This window comes from Gouania willdenowi, chromosome 1, assembly GCF_900634775.1.
Source record: "Gouania willdenowi chromosome 1, fGouWil2.1, whole genome shotgun sequence".
Taxonomy (NCBI): domain Eukaryota; kingdom Metazoa; phylum Chordata; class Actinopteri; order Blenniiformes; family Gobiesocidae; genus Gouania; species Gouania willdenowi.
In genome coordinates, this window is record NC_041044.1 from 11,978,282 (window position 1) to 11,995,203 (window position 16,922).

Below are 16,922 nucleotides of genomic sequence, written 5' to 3' on the forward strand. Positions count from 1 at the left end.
TTTGAGGGGGCACTGGCCCCTCTTGCCCCTGCTTAGAGCCGACCCCGACTGCGGGCCCTGGGGCCATATGACTCCAAAAACACACAAAAAGACAACAGAAATGCACAAATGGCAACAAAAACACACTAAAGAACACAAAATAACATATATGTATGTCTGTATTTTTGTTGTTATGTTTTTCTGTATTTCTTTGCATTTTTGTTGTCTTTTTGTGTGTTTTTGGAGTTATTAGGCCCCAACCCCCCAGTTGCTCATCTCTGATCGAGAACATGTTTACATGTTCTAGTGGTAACCACGGTTACCTATGTTTAAATTACTAGTGACGTAAAAGAACCCTTCAAATTCTATGATTCTTTTATTCTTGAAGGTCCATTCCAGCATTCTACTGTGATCCTCTGACAAGGCTTTGCATACCCTTTGTGTTTGACGAAACAAGACGAAACATTGAGAAAACTTTTAAAGTCAAAATGGCTAATGTCAAAAGAGTGAATTTCATGATGTCAGGCTCCACACCCAATGAGCTTCGCTTAAAGGGACGTTTGTGTGACGCTGTCATCATAGTTGGAGATGTGCAGTTTCTGGTGCACAAACTCATCTTGTGTTCCTGCAGCATTTACTTCAGGTGAGTGAATTATAATAATAATATAATATAATATTTAGGCTAAGCAAGCTTAGCTTATTCTTTTTTAGAAGCTCGCTTGGCAGCACTCGGGGCAGTAACAATTAAAAACTGAGTTTGATTAAAATGTATACAAAAATACAATGAAAAAAATATTTTGTAAAAGCAATGTACCAAATACAGCTGCTCACTTCATCAAAGATCCACAATAAAAAGCACATTTAGTGGTGCCAGTCAGTAGCACACAGAGCTTTTCTGTATTTATAGCTCACTTTGTTCTTTAGAACAGTGGTTCCCAATTCAGGGGTCCCGATGTGGAAATGAAGCTCTAAAACCTGACTGGAAGTCCTCGAACAGGTTGTTGTTTTGAAGAAATTCACAGAGCTGAGCCGCCACAACTTTCTCAAGAATCTTTGAAATAAAAGGAAGATTAGATATAGGCCTGTAGTTTGCTAAAGTGCTGGAATCAAGAGTAGGTTTTTTGAGAAGGGGTTTGATTACAGCTACTTTAAAGGACTGTGGCACGTAGCCTATTGATAGGGATATATTTATTGTCTCCAGCAAAGATGGGCAGACCAGGAGAACAACTTCTTTAAACAGCTTAGTTGGGATCGGATCTGAAAGGCAGGTCGGTGGTTTGGAGGATGAAATAATAGAGTTAAGTTCCTGAAGTCCTATATGTGTGAAACAGTTTAGGTTAGGCCTATTTACATTCAATGGTACAGCAGGCCCAGGTGAAGGCAGGGAGTGGCTAATTTTATCTCTAATCTTATGAATTTTATCATTAAAAAATGTCATAAAGTCCTCACAGCTGAGGGCTAGAGGAATCATGGGCTCAATAGAGCTCTGACTTTGTGTTAGCCTGGCTACAGTGCTGAAAAGGTACCTCGGATTATTTTTATTTTCTTCAATTAGTGAGGAATAGTATGTAGATCGACTATATCGTAAGGCTGTCATGTATTTACTATGGCTTTCTTGCCAGAGTATTCGTGACTCCTCTGTTTTATTGGAGCGCCACATTCTCTCTAATTTACGGGTTGTTTGTTTGAGTGTGTGAGTTTCAGAGCTAAACCACGGAGCTTTCCTCTGACGTTTAATAGTTTTTCCCTCAATGGGGCAATTGAGTCCAAGGTGGATTTTAGTAGACTAGCAGAGCTATCGACAAGCAGATCCAGTTGAGAGGGGTTATAATTAATATCATAGTTATTTATTGGATGGTGCACTGAGTTTAAGGCAGCAGGAATGGCCTCTTTAAATTTAGCCACAGCACTATTGGGCAGATTTCTACTCGTAACTATTTTATTGCACAGTGCGAGATCCTCTAGGATAATGTTAGCTGCTACACCACCTCCACGGCCTATGTCTCGTGGCATATGAGTATTTAAATGACTGGGAGGAGTGGCTTCATTGAAACTAACATATTCATCTTGATACAGCCATGTTTCAGTTAAACAGAATAAATCAAAGTTATTTTCTGAGATAAGGTCATTTACTAGTAGAGATTTGGATCTCAGTGATCTAATATTTAATAGAGCACATCTAATGGTTTTATGTTTTGGTGTTTCTAGATTTGAGATTTTAATTTTTTTCAGATTTTTATCATTGATACCTCTTTTATTTGATTTTATGTTATAATCATTGTGAAATTTGGGTCGGGGGACAGACACCGCCGAGAACAACACCGGCATAACTAACACGCTTGCGCATAACGAGGCTTTGACACGCTGGCATTAACCTGCTCACATGGGACCGTGAAACTTTTACACAAGCATTTGAAAATGATTATAGAAGAGAATAAAAGTTAATGTCACTGTAGAGATATATGTTGCATGTCTTAGAAATGTTTTCTTCCTCACTAATCCCACTTATCTCTCCTTCTTGACCCACAGCAACCTTTTCTTGGACGGTTCAAACAAGGAGCGTAGGGTGTTTGTGATTGACGATGTATCTCCTGAAATAATGGAGCAGATCATTGACTTTGCATATACCAGCAGTTTTACTCTGAACAACGACAATGTTTTTGATCTGATAATCGCAGCTAATCACTACAGTATAACGAGCCTTGCTGACATCTGCTCTCAATACCTGGAAGATCGTCTGTGTCCAGAGAACTGTGTCAGGGTGTGGCAGGTGACCAATACCATTGATTCTCCCGTCCTGCAGAAAAGGGTGTTTGGCTTCATTTGTGATCATTTTGAGGAGGTGATGGAATTAGAGGAATTTTTGCAGCTTGAAGTGGATGACCTGGCTGACATCCTGGGCTGTGATGGACTCAATATACAGCAGGAGAGCACAGCCTTTGAAAGCATCTTAAAGTGGATTGCCCACAAGCCTGATGAACGACAAGACAAAATCACTACTCTCTTATCAAAGGTATAATTGTATTTTTTTTTTTTTTTTAATCACTTGAGCTTTTAGACAGTGTTTTATTTGTAAAGGGGAACTTGAAAGCTCATAACTATGAAAGATGGAAGGTAATCTTTAAAACATCTTTAGAGTGGCCAACCAGCAGACTATTGTAAGCATAAATGAAAAAATGAAAGGGTGATAACAAAAATGAAAATATCTCCTAGAACAATATATTTTCATTTGATTGCTGATTTAGCAATAAAAAAATCATTTTAGGAGTCGCTGCTGTTGCTACTTCAGGGCTCTACACTAGTGCCACCACTGGAAATTCTGGAATTTCGTCGCACCCTTTTTTTTGAGCGGGGGAGGGGTGTGTGTGTGTGTGTGTGTGTGTTTACAGCATAACCATGCATGCGCTGATGTATGTGTTTTATTTTTGTCCAACAAGTGGCTAAGTTTTGGGTCAGTGTACAGTCATGGTTAAGGTCTATGGATATTGTTTTGTGAATCACACCACAGAATATTTTGTTATGTGTTTTTGAAGATAAATGAATCAAATGTATGTATAAAACACTTTAAGAATAGAGTTTATCATTCGTATGCTACACTCAATTATAGCAACAAATAACAATAGAATAACTGAGCATAAAGGGTCTATGTTATAATTCTAGATTGGATTAATCTCCGTTAGCTGGCTTTAATTAGCCAAACATTCCCTACATCGATCGTCAATCAAAACACGCTAATTTAAGCCAAGTGATTTCACCCTGAAAGGGGTGGAGATTGCAGCGTCCAACCAATCACTGGAGAAAACCAGATGAAATTTTCACTCGCACACACTTCTCAGAACATGAAAAGCTCAGTTAGATGGATTTCTGAGTGTGTCCTAACCCAGACCAGCCCCTAAACAAACCATACCACAGAACTCACTCACATGTGCTGTCCCTTATAGGAGAAAAAGCCATAAGTGACACATATTGTGCAGCTGTTTAACAAATGTGCCTGTGTGGCATTTTACATCAGCAAATTTAACCCAGACTTTGAGTTAAAAATATCAAAATTAATAATTGAGATAAGAGTTTTGGTCCATATCGCCCAGCCCTACTTAGCAACAAACGTGAGAGAGTGAGCTTAGATCTTGATCTAAAAAGTGGATTAGAAGCTGTATAACGAGCTGAAGACACTCTTCACTGCAGACATCCCGAGGGTGTAGATGAGCTAAAGCATTTTGCTAAAATAAAAGGAGACCTGTTGAAACACACAGCATTTTATTTAAGAATAAACCTTGAACCCAGGCATAGAAATTAAAAATTGTGTTTATATGTGAATGTTTTAAGGCTTTTCTAATGATTCCTTCTTGCTGTTTAGGTGCGACTGGGGCTGTTAAGTCTCACTTTCCTCCAGCTCACCGTGTTAACCAACGATGTGGTGACGACAAACGCTGATTCCAACCTAATGGTCCATAATGCCATCAAAGACATGAGTGAACTTGAAGAAGATGCTCCACCGGGAAGCTACCTTGAAATTGCTCTCCCTCGTTTGCCAAACGTCATCCTATTGGCCACTGGAGGATGGACTGGTAACACGCCAGCTAACACCATTGAGTCCTATGACTTTAGCACTAACTGCTGGTTCAGAGGCCCACTGTGCACACTGAAGCATTCCGTAGCTCAACACGGCACCGCCTTCCTCAATGGAGATCTCTACATTGTGGGGGGTGAGAACAGTACACATTACTTGAGCAGTGTGTACAAGTTTCCGTATCTCACAAACACTTGGGAGGAGGTGGCACCAATGCACCAACAACGCTGCTATGTGAGTGTGGCCGTGCTAAATGAGCGCATTTATGCCATGGGAGGCTATGATGGAATAGATCAACTGAGCACGGCTGAGGTCTACCAGCCTGAAACTAACCAGTGGACGTTCATTGCTCCCATGAACAATAGTAGGAGCAAGTCCAGTTGCACCACGCTGAGAAACAAGGTAGGTGTTAGTAGTTGTTTCTCTTTGTAATACTAGCATAACAGCACTAAGTTAAACAAGATTTGGGATGTAGCAACCTTTTATGGATGCACTAAATAATACAGCAGTAATGCAGCAGAGAGCCAAGAAAACCAGTTCAAAGAGATGTCAGTACTGTTCTACAAATCTAATAGCTTTTATAAATTTGCTGCAACACACCTGCATAAAACAGACAAAGAAGAAGGATATATCAATATTTGAGCTTTTTATTTTTAACTTAAGCTTTTTTTATCTGTTTTCCTTCAAAGCCAACGTTGATTTTTTGCGGTAGTCTCTTGTGGATGTTTTGAAAAAAATAACCAAAGCTTAACAAACCTTTCTTTTCTTGCCCTCAGATTTACATTTGTGGTGGTTTCACGGATGGACATAGCCAGGTAACTGCTGAGCGTTATGACCCCAGCACAAACCAGTGGACACTGATTGCCTCCATGAGCACGGGTCGTTGTAGACTCAGTGTGGTCGCATATATGGAACACATTTTTGCTGTAAGTATACTAAACATGACATGGCTTTAATGAGTTAAAACATTATGTTTTGAATGTTCGAGCGCTAACTAATGTTTAGACATTGCGGATCTACTTTTTACGCAGATGAGTGACTGGTTTATATATGTCCACAGGTTGGTGGATTCAACGGAAACCGCTTTCTGTCTTCTGCTGAGGCTTACAACCCAGTGACCAACACTTGGTGGGATGTCTGCAAAATGTTGACACCCCGCAGCAACTTTGGCATAGCAGTCATCAACAAGCGTCTCTTTGTTGTCGGTGGTAGAAACAGAACCATAAGCAACCGTGTCGAGTGCTACGACGCTACCACAGACTCCTGGTCCCGCGTGTGTAAGCTGAAAACACCCCGCTATGGCCTGAGTTGTTGCTTGCTGTCTGGACTTCCCCACATGGAGAAGTACTCTGGTCCCCGTCACATTCTGCCCAGCCATGGCAACGAAGAGTAGCCCATGGATTTCTGAGTGTGTCCTAACCCAGACCAGCCCCTAAACAAACCATACTACAAAACTCACTCACATGTGCTGTCCCTTATAGGAGAAAAAGCCAAAAGTGTCACATATTGTGCAGCTGTTTGTTAATAAATGTGCCTATGTGGCATTTTGCATCAGCAAATTTGACCCAGACTTGTCTTTCTGATACAACTTTATTGAGTTAAAAATATAAAAAATCAACATTGTATTTTGCCATTTTGAGAAAGAGTTTTGGTCCATATCGCCCAGCCCTACTTAGCAACAAACATGAAAGAGTGAGCTTAGATCTTGATCTAAAAAGTGGATTAGAAGCTGTATAACGAGCTGAAGACACTCTTCACTGCAGACATCCCGAGGGTGTAGATGAGCTAAAGCATTTTGCTAAAATAAAAGGAGACCTGTTGAAACACACAGCATTTTATTTGAGAATAAACCTTGAACCCAGGCATAGAAATTAAAAATTGTGTTTATATGTGAATGTTTTAAGGCTTTTCTAATGATTCCTTCTTGCTGTTTAGGTGGGACTGGGGCTGTTAAGTCTCACTTTCCTCCAGCTCACCGTGTTAACCAACGATGTCGTGACGACAAACGCTGATTCCAACCTAATGGTCCATAATGCCATCAAAGACATGAGTGAACTTGAAGAAGATGCTCCACCGGGAAGCAACCTTGAAATTGCTCTCCCTCGTTTGCCAAACGTCATCCTATTGGCCACTGGAGGATGGACTGGTAACACGCCAGCTAACACCTATGACTTTAGCACTAACTGCTGGTTCAGAGGCCCACTGAAGCATTCCATAGCTCAACACGGCACCGCCTTCCTCAATGGAGATCTCTATCTCCATTGTGGGGGGTGAGAACAGTAAACATTACTTGAGCAGTGTGTACAAGTTTCAGTTTAAACCTGTTCAAAGAGATGTCAGTACTGGTTCTACAAATCTAATAGACCCTTGAAATTGACGTCACGGCACATTGAATAAGCGGCATCTTGAAAAATGACAGCCCTATACGGATGCACCTGCGGGGGTGTGTTTACTTGAATAAGTGTTGGTTTTTTTTACTTATTAAAAGCAGCCCATGTACTAAACAATTGTCGAAGGTCGTCTTCGTTTGGCCTCAAGATGTCGGAGGCCACGGATTATGTTGACACTCTACCAGAAGCTGGTCAGAGAAGTCGGTACAAGGAGAAACTGATTCTGATTGGTGGGAATGACCCGTACAACGTTCCTGTTGACAAATGGAATGAAGATGTCTCGTATCCTGACATTGTGAACTACCTCGTCTTTATGGGGTGCCAAGTGTAAAAATTTACTATAAATGTTGTATCTAACACATTTTCATTATTTATCTTACTTTTCTCATATTTAGCACATTTTCCTACATTTAACCCAACATTCAACCACATAGAGGTTACATTTTTTAAATTTAATCTAAATATTTAAATCTAAATGGTATATGTTATATCTAAATGATAAGTCTATATCTAAATTTTAAATCTAAATTTAGTGTTATATCTAAATGTTATATATCATATCTAAATGCTAAATCTTATATCTAAATGCTAAATCTTATATCTAAATGCTAAATCTAATTGTCAAATGTTAAATCTGAATGTTAATTGTTAAATCTAAATGTTGAACTTAAATGTTTCGCACCTATGCTAATTGACCCCGCCCCTTGTAACCTCAACCAATACACAAGCAGAGACACGCACAGCCGATCCCACCCACCTCTTCACCCTTCACCGATGCTTGCCTGGGTGATATGCATGACTGGTTCTCTACGTACGGCGGAGATTGAGCGCACGGTCATGGCAGGTGTACATAAGATTTAACATTTAGATATAAAAATTAGATAGAGATTTAACATTTATATATAACAGACCATTTAGATTTAAAGGTTTTTTTTTTACCTCCATATATGTGGTTAAATATTGTGTTAAATGTAGGAAAATGTGGTAAATATAAGAATGTGTTAGCTACAACTTTCATACAAAATTTTTACACTTGGCACCCCATACATCTTTACTTCTAGCTCATACACAATGGACAACATGAAAAGTTTCAAGGAACTGGAAGCTTACAACCAGTTTGTGGCTGGATTTCATCATAGCATTTCAAAATAGATCAGCTCACTTGGATCAATCCAAATAAAACAATTTAGTTTAGTTAATTTCCTGAAGAAACACTTGTGTATTCCACTCCCAGCCGTGTTAGAACATCCAAATACAGCGCAAAACTTTGCTATCGCTGTGGGCTCTCTGCTTCGCTAAAACATTTCCTGCGGTGGCTTGTTCTTCCATCATGGCAGAGGGCTGTATATCATTGGCATGGGTCTATAGCTTTGCTGAAACACCTGCATAAAACAGACAAAGAAGAAGGAAATAAACATTTTAGCTTTTTTTTTTTAACCTGTTTTCCTTCAAAGCCAATGTACTCTGGTACCTGTCACGTTTTGCCCAGCCATGGCAAAGAGCCCTTGTTAAAGGTCTAGGACCCCTGATGCTCTCCATACAAACCTGCAAAGTTAGTCCATCTAAACCCGGCTGTACGGCAAAAATATGCACACATAAAACTCAATCAAAGAATACTTTCATCAAAAAAAAACCAGAGTGAAGTATGCTAAATGTAATAACCAAAGGTCGTCTAGATCAGATGAGAACTTTGAAACAATACACATGGTTTATATATAAATATTGAGCACAATGAGTTTCTTGTCCATAAGGTCTTTGCAAATTGTAGGGAATCATTACAGAAAACAGAAGAAAGGGCAATTTACATTCTGAAATGGGAACAAAAATCATTCTAAATCCTTTTCTCTTTATATAAAATAAGACATCAATAACACACACAAATACCCCAAATGTATTGGACAGTATCACCCATTTACAGCTATTTTTCTACAGAAAACAGGTGTCTAAGTGTAGCACATTATCTGGTGTGATTTCAGCGTAACCCTCCCAGCTTCTGTAGGTAATTTGATGCATATAAATACATAATCAGTAACAGATGACTACATTAACCCTATTTAGCATGTTTAGTACAATTTCAGGCCATATATTAGCCTGTAAAGACACCTAAATAGGAAAAAGACTATAGAAAAGAAACAAAACCAAAGTAGGTAAACTGAAGCGGAAATGGATCAACACTGATATACAGCCATTATCCTTGGATATATTGATGGGTTTCTCTATTTTATATGCGCTCATGTTGATAATCTGACTTGGAGAAACAATGGATAGCACAAATAATAGATTAGAAAATGTATGGCTGTTGGTAGCGAGTCATCTGAAATGACTTCCATGTGAGACTGTTTGTCTCTTCATAAAAAAAATAATTTAATCAGGAATGGTTGGATGTAGAAATGTAACAAATTACTTCTTTTAGAACGTACAAATAAAATTAGCGGTTTAGAAAAATGCTCAAAAATGTACGAGTACCCATAAAAGCAACTCATTTACTGTCATGGTCCGGTGTGGGTGTGGACTCAAATGCAGAGAGAGAAGGCAGAATACAGGACACGAGGAGGGAACACAACGTACAATGATCCCGCAGTCATACTGTGTCCAAGCACTCAGCTAAATAGTGAGGGAAACTTGATTGGGAACGGGCCACACCTGGATGAAAATATGAGGAAGCTAATCAGTCACCAACCAAGCACACAGACATCACTGGGGGGTGGAGCCACAAGCAGGAATACCTGAAACACAGACAAGAGTTAAACTAGAACACAGAATAAACAAAGACTCAGAACAAAAGTGCTAAGCCCAAACAGAACCTGACGATTACAGGAACTTGTAAGCCATTACTTTCACCTCTAGTATTAGACACCATTCTTGGTGCTTGCAATTCAAATTCACCACGGGTCCCTTTTAATGGAAAAAAAAGAGCACACAGGAATTTTAATTTGAGAGTGAATTTGACAATGAGATTTAATGAAATCAAGAAAATGTCAAAAACAAACTATTCATTTATGCAAATGTTTGAAAAACAACATGTCTGCACACAATGCAATGTGTAAACTAATAATAAAACTATGTCAAACAAAACGGGGCTTATTTTGAAAATTTAAAATGATAAAATTACTCTAAAAGATAAAGGCAGTTTGAAAAAATAGCATTTTCTTAAGCTCTCATTTTCCTCCAGTGTGGCCACAATCAGTCTCTTTGTCCTGCTGTTGTGCTGTTTCTTCCCTCGTGCTCTCTTTTTCACCATCTTCTCCTGGATCCCGAGTCTGCTGCTCTGTCTTGTTCACATCGGTTTCTTCTTCATCATCCTCCTCCTTGCTCACTTTCTCGCCCTCCTCTTCTCTATCCTGTTTCTGCTGCTCTGTTGTGTTCACCTCCGTTTGTGATGAGGTCACATCAGGCTTGGGGGCATCTTCTTTCACTACCTCCTGCAAGTTGTACTTTTTGTACAGTCTATAGTCTTTCACCACACTGACGCAACACACAGCCTTGATGACTTCTAGAATGATGGTGAGCTCCGGGTCTGTCAGATTGACTTTGTTTTTCTTGTTCAGCCTCCCCACAATTTCTGTGATGGGATAAAAACAAAACAACAACAAGCTTGTATTATTTAGCAATAAACTACAATATGTAGAGTTACATGTCATGGGGCCAACCTGGAATAACCCGGAGGATGTCGTCTCTCTTGTTGTGGCTGCTGTTGCGAGACTTGAAAGCAATCTTGTAGGTAGCACAGTTTGGCTGTTTGAACCAAGGCTCCAGGAAGGTGGGCAAGTATCTCAACATGTCTTCTTCAAAGGCCCGGCACGTTCCAGTAACCTTAGGGAGGTAGAGACATGGTTTACCAAAACAGACAACACAACACATTGGCTGCACGTCCACATAGACTTTTTGTTTGTATAGGACATTTCATATACAAGGCAATTCAATGCGCTTTACATGATTAAAAGTGCCACATTTAGAAAACATTAAACAGAGTTTAAAATCTCACTCTCAGTCATAAACAGTAGAGAAAAGCTTAGGTTTTTAAACTTTGATTCAAAAATGTTGACATTGGGTGCTGATTTCAGCTCTGCTGGCAGTTTGTTCCATTTAAGTTAACTAGTTATACAAAGACAACCCAAACTTCTGTTTGCTACAATAACATCATAAAACAGCCTATAGATATTGGTTGAAAACAGTGTATGTCGCTATGTGCTACATCTGCTTTCACACAGGAAATTGTGTTTATATTCCACCTCAGAATATCGTCTAAGTGTTAACTTTGTTGGCCATCAGGAACTTTTGTCAAAAACTAAATGTTAAACAACACGTTGACTATTTAAAAACAAATAAAATACCATTGTAATTGGTATGTCAAGAACTTTTAAATATCTTAAACAAATAAAACAAACAATTAAAGTAAAATGGACTCTGGCTCTATTAGCAAAAAACTGCACTTTAATAAATATCACAAACAAAATCAATAAAATAGACTCCATCACTATTAAGGAAAAAACCCACTCAAATGCAAAACCACACGACCTCTTCTTGTTTCTCACAGGCAATTCATATTGTTGGTCAAACGTTTGCAGCATTTCTCAAAATGCTCGCTTTTCGACTGTATTTAAGGGCAGCATCTCTTCCACAATGTAGCGGACTACACTTTAAGTGAGCACATGCCATTTTGTGCTGTCCCGTTTATATTCACTCTGTCAACCAAACGCCTCAGTCAGCGTTGACTATCGGAACGAAGGCTCTGCATCGCTAGGTGCCGTTTTTTCCCCCAGCTGGGAACTGTGTCGGGTGGTTATGCTTTAGGTGGACGTGCAGGTTTGTTGTGATGACCATTTTTGCTGCCACCACTTTTGAGCAAAGTCAGCATACGGGGTCGTCCGTCTCAATTGGCTCATCATGGTCATTTGGTTTGAAACCGAAATATTCCCATACCGGTGTTCTGTGACCTTTGGCTTGGCAATCTTTTTTCCCACCAAATGACTCCGATGTTACCTTGCTTTGTCTTCACGAGGCTCACTTACCGCTCAGTGTGAGTATGATAATGACCTTGCCTCCCCCCACAGAGACAAAGAGTTTGGATGACTAACATGAGTTATTCAGCCAGTTTGGAGATGAAAGACAGGAAAAGAAAATGTCCATGCATATGGCAATTCATCGAGGCCGACAAACTTATCGAGTTCATTTTCATTTATCGTCCGGTTAATTGATTTATTGATTATCAACCCAGGCCTATGTGACCATGATGCTAAGTGCAAAGGCTGCAAAGAAAATAAAAAATGTTTTCAAAAATATTATACCATGTATGGACAAAGCCTTAGTCCAAATGGAAATAATAGAATAACTGGGTAAGAAGAATGTGTGTTGACCATCTTATTGTAAGCTTTTATTTCGCTGTCAGATTCAGGACTAAAATACAATGAGGACATTTCATGAACATTATGATTCTCGCTCTTTAAACTCACGCGCTGATCTCCATCCATTTTGAGACTTCGCAGGGCTCGAGACTGCGACCAAAATGGTCGCATATGAGAGTATATTTTCAGAGTGTGCAAGTGAAAATTTTATCTGCTCGCATCCGTGCAAGTGCGTATGGATGACCTTATTTTGGACAGAGCGGCTGAACGCTCAGTCACGTCCCTGTGTATTCAGTGGTTAACTGATACTGAGATTTCCCATGGCCGAGAAGGCATCATGGTTACGTGCAGCTTTCTCTGCCAATGTGTGTCTTTGTTTACTTGTGTTCTGAGTGTCGATTGGCTGGGACGCTGGGGGAAAGGGGGGCCATAAGAGTGAACAATTCTGTTCCCATGGTAGTGTGAATGTATGACGGTGAAAGACGGTTCTTTGTGTGTTTGATTGTTTATTTTTGGTGTGTTACTACGACCTCCATGAAAGCCTGTAAAACTGATAACGGCCCGAGTCAAGTCAATAAAACACCTTTTGGGCTGCGGTGTGTGCGCGCCCCCCTCCTCTTTCCCCCCTTGCTGCGCGAGGCACCACGCTAATAATCTACCGGCTGCAATACGTTCAATAAAATAATAATGTACTTTTACTTCTGGCTCGGACCTACACCTTAAGTTAATGGGTCAGGCTCGGGTCGAGATTTATGCCTGCAGGCCCGGGTGTGGAGACGGTGTACGCTCACACAACTTGGCTGCAGGTAATTGAACGGTGAATGCACAGTATAAACACCAGTGAGCTCCTTTGGAATGCGCGCAGTCCGCTGTACGTGCTCACATTGAGCAGCAGTAAAAAAAAAAAAAAAAGAGGGCCGAGCACAGTGATAGAGCGTACACGCTCATCAGAATCTGCGGCTCTGGGGCCTAATGTGGCCCTTTGACTTGAAATTACATCTTTTATCTCTGCACGGAAGTAGAAAAAAGCTAAGCGGAAGTAACATAAATTACTTCCACTTAGCTTAGGAAAAGAAGTGAGATTATGGCGCTATGAAGTGATATTGTGACGTATCCAGCAGCTCACAGCACCACATACTAACACAGAACATCTGTGGACCTGAGTGGATTATTGATAATGTTGTGATCGTGAAATAAAACCATCAACTAACGGGGCCAAACGGGTCATCCCTGCGTGTCACGGGGGGATGACAATAGGTGACATGTAGGAGGTAGCAGCGCACCTTTGGATGAGAGATCATCCATGCTCAGCAGAGCTAAGAGGAAGAGAGGAAAGGAGGAGTTGCGTGTGTACAGACTGACGGGAGAGAAAGTTGGAGGAATGCCAAAATACAGTAAGAAATCCATTTAACTCTGACCTAGATAGATAAATAATAATTTTGCCATCAAAAGCCCGGTCTGTGTTTTTTTTTTAGTTTTATATAAGGAACCGATGTTCAGATGTTAGAGTTGTCACTAAAGCAAAAAAAAGCTTTAAAGTCACTGACAGGGTTTTTTAGAAAAAGGCTTTTTGCTCTGAAGCTGAAGATTTGTGTAAAACTTGTTCTATTACAAAAGAATGAAATGAGCCAGAAACAATTTTTTTTTGAAGAAAGTAGAGGCTTCAATCTTTCAGAATCTGGTGTCAGATTTCAGATAGTCATAGTAGAAAATATTCTGTGGGTCTTTAAAATCAGTCAAAATGCTCAAAAACGGCTGGCACTGAGGGGGGTAGAAAATCTGAGAATGGCTGGCACGGAATGAGTTAATGATGTGTAATACTTACTGGCAGCATTCGAAGGATTGTGCGGGACTTGCTCTTCTTAGTGCTACTGATATCAGACAGGATGTGATGAACTAGTCTGTCAGATTCTGAACAAAGACAAAAAAAACCCCATTACCACATCAGCAGTGAAGAATACAGAGTCCCACTGACCCGTGTTTCATTCAAACCATCTCACCCAGGTTTTGTGTCCTGATGAAAATGACATTGTGCGCCCCACTGTCAAGAGCCTGGAATCGCTTCACGTGTTGAGGTCCAAAGGATCGCAGCTGTGCAACTTCTCTCTGCAGTGCATCATCAACATCCTCCTCTTCTGCAGTGTCCTGTACCTTTAATAATCAATATTCTTATAATTTTGTATTATTCTTACAATGCAATGCTTCCACTAGTCTATTGAAAAGGCAAAGTGATAAAATCTAATCAAAAAACAAAGATACTATGCAATCTCCATTTGCAGGGTCAGTGGATCCCTATATTTCATATAAATGCTTCAGTGAAGAGTTTAAGGGGCAGAGGTGGGTGACCAGTGACCACCGTATGAAAGGTAAGTAATCATGTGGAAGGCTTTTAGAAAAAATATTATGATAAACACATCATTATTATGTACCGAGGAACATTTTGGGTGGCTTGTTCAATAACAGAGGGGTTAGCAGTTGGAATCCTGCTCTATCCCAGTTGTTGTTGTATCCTTGGGCAAGGCACTCATGAATTGTGCATGTGTGTTGGTGGTAGTCAAAGGGAACATAGATGCGCAATGGCATGATTTCTTCTGTCAGTTTGCATCAGGGCAGCTGTGGCTACAATGTAGTTTACCACCACTGGTAACGCTGATGTACATGAATAATGGTTTATGTAACGCGCTTTGAGACTAATCTCTTGGTTCCCAAAGTTGGGTATGGGTACCCCGAGGGGTATGAAAATTGTCATGGGGGTAGATGAATGAAAAAAAAAAAAAAAAAAAACAAGAATATAAATCGATCAGCAGTCAGGGGCCTCCATGCATTGCCACAAAATACACACTTGCCAATGTAAGACTGCCCTCTAGTGGTGACAGACTACATTGCTTTACCAATTTAAATTCCTTACAGATTCTTCTTCTTTTTTAATCATTATATATTATTACTCAACTGGAATACAGGACTACTTTGTAGGTGACATTACATCAGTGGTTCCCAAACTTTGTGTCGTGACTCCACTTTAATATTGCAAATTTTTGGCATCTCCAGAGATTTGTTTTCCTTTCTTTCTTAAATTAGCTTTAGATACTGTTTGTTGCTGCCAGGATTAGTGCACAAAGTGACAAGATGTAATAGGGATAGACTGATATGGAATTTTAGGGCCGATACCGAATCAGCCTTAGCCGATGACCGATACGTACAGCCAATTTTCTTGAGCCAATATTTGAAGCTGATACAACTTTTGCTCTTTCAATTTACATAATATAAATTACACAATGACGACAAAAAATTGTACTAGTCTCATTTTTTTTTTTAAAAAAAAAAAAAAAAAAAAAAAAAAAGGAACATTTATTGAAACTAACAAAGGTGAGGTAGCACGACATGTGAAAAATATTTAACAAATATTAAAAACAGGTGATGTCAAATATTTCTGCTCTCTGTAAATAATGCAGATCGGCGAACGCAGCAGCACGCATCGGCCAATGCCGATACACGTAAAAAACGCAAAAATTGGCCAATAATATCCAGGTGTATCCAGCTCAGATGTTTTTAATACAGTTTATACTGTTTTTCTACTTATTTTATTTGAGCTATTCACATTTGAGAAAGTGAAAGTTTAGAATACAGTTTAATATTGTTTTGAACGTGGTGTTATAATTACAAAAAGAATAATAATTAAAACATATTTAATTAGTTTTTTTTCTATTATTTAAATTCCAGGTGACCCCACATGAGTTCATGACCCCATGGTTGAAAACCACTGCATTCCATTATGTTTTTTTTTTTTTTTTTTTTTTTTAAGTGTGCAGTAGTGGTGGGGGAGTGGGGTTCATGGCTTCAGGTTAAATGTCTGAAGGGGTACAGGAGTGTGAAAAGTTTGGGAAACACTGGTCTAAAGGTATTTGTTAAATGCTAAATGTCACTATGATCTTTGAAATTCATATTAATAACTGATTTCGGGCTCCTATTGGATGGCCTTCCTGATCAGCAGTAGCAACAAATGCTTAAACCCAACTATGTTAAGTGTGCGTCATGGTTTGATGCTTTTCCCAGCCTGGATGTGATAGATGTTTGTTTTAGGCTGTGATGTAGAAGTGTGTACAGCAGGACTTCTCACCCCCTCAGGGCCGAACAACTTGTCTCCGTACTCGTTGAGCAGATCGAGGGCCTCTGCCATACACTTCTTCTGGTTATTGTTGCAGGTGATGAGGATGCCCTCCATGCCCACCTCCAGCTCCCGGAAGCCCTTCCACCGCTTATGGTAGTGTCCGGACATGTACTGCTTCTTGTTTCGTTTCCTTGATTCATTACACCCCTCGGACATGTTGCAGATTAGCTTCAGAAGCACGATAAGAACCAATCGATCTCCGTAGTTCTCCCAGGTAAAAAAAAAACGTTTCAAGCGGCAGCTGCACTGAAGTTAACCTGTGTGGAGCTCACAAACACAGTCTGCTCTCTAACACGTGTCTGTCTGACTCAACATGAGGACGCCACAGCTACTACGACATAAAAACAGGCCTAATGCGCGTTCGTCGTCTACGGCAACTCAGAAGGGACACGTTTCCTCTTCTTCTTCTTCTTCTTCTAATTACTTCCGGCAGGTGGTGCACTGCTAAACTCAATGCTGCCCCCCACCGA

The 16,922-nt window shown here is 39.9% G+C and overlaps 2 protein-coding genes across 3 annotated transcripts; one reads left to right on the forward strand and one right to left on the reverse strand.

The window, feature by feature from the left end:
• The first annotated feature begins 431 nt into the window (after positions 1 to 431).
• Positions 432 to 5,942, forward strand: LOC114464677 (kelch-like protein 10). The gene is made up of 5 exons (XM_028449160.1): positions 432 to 622; positions 2,509 to 2,992; positions 4,337 to 4,951; positions 5,326 to 5,475; positions 5,610 to 5,942. The coding sequence occupies exons 1-5, from the start codon at positions 468 to 470 to the stop codon at positions 5,940 to 5,942; spliced, it is 1,737 nt and encodes a 578-aa protein (XP_028304961.1). The 5' UTR covers positions 432 to 467.
• Positions 5,943 to 9,865: 3,923 nt separating this feature from the next.
• thumpd1 (THUMP domain containing 1) lies at positions 9,866 to 16,852 on the reverse strand. Of its 2 annotated transcripts, none has more exons than XM_028459582.1 (5): positions 16,402 to 16,852; positions 14,285 to 14,429; positions 14,110 to 14,195; positions 10,590 to 10,752; positions 9,866 to 10,501 (listed from the first exon to the last, which is right to left on the reverse strand). In XM_028459582.1, exons 1-5 carry the CDS (start codon positions 16,606 to 16,608, stop codon positions 10,098 to 10,100), a joined length of 1,005 nt encoding a protein of 334 aa, XP_028315383.1. In that variant the 5' UTR covers positions 16,609 to 16,852; the 3' UTR covers positions 9,866 to 10,097. The 2 variants fall into 2 exon arrangements, with proteins under 2 accessions (XP_028315383.1, XP_028315375.1); XM_028459574.1 differs by having other exon boundaries at positions 14,285 to 14,435.
• Between the last annotated feature and the right edge of the window lie 70 nt (positions 16,853 to 16,922).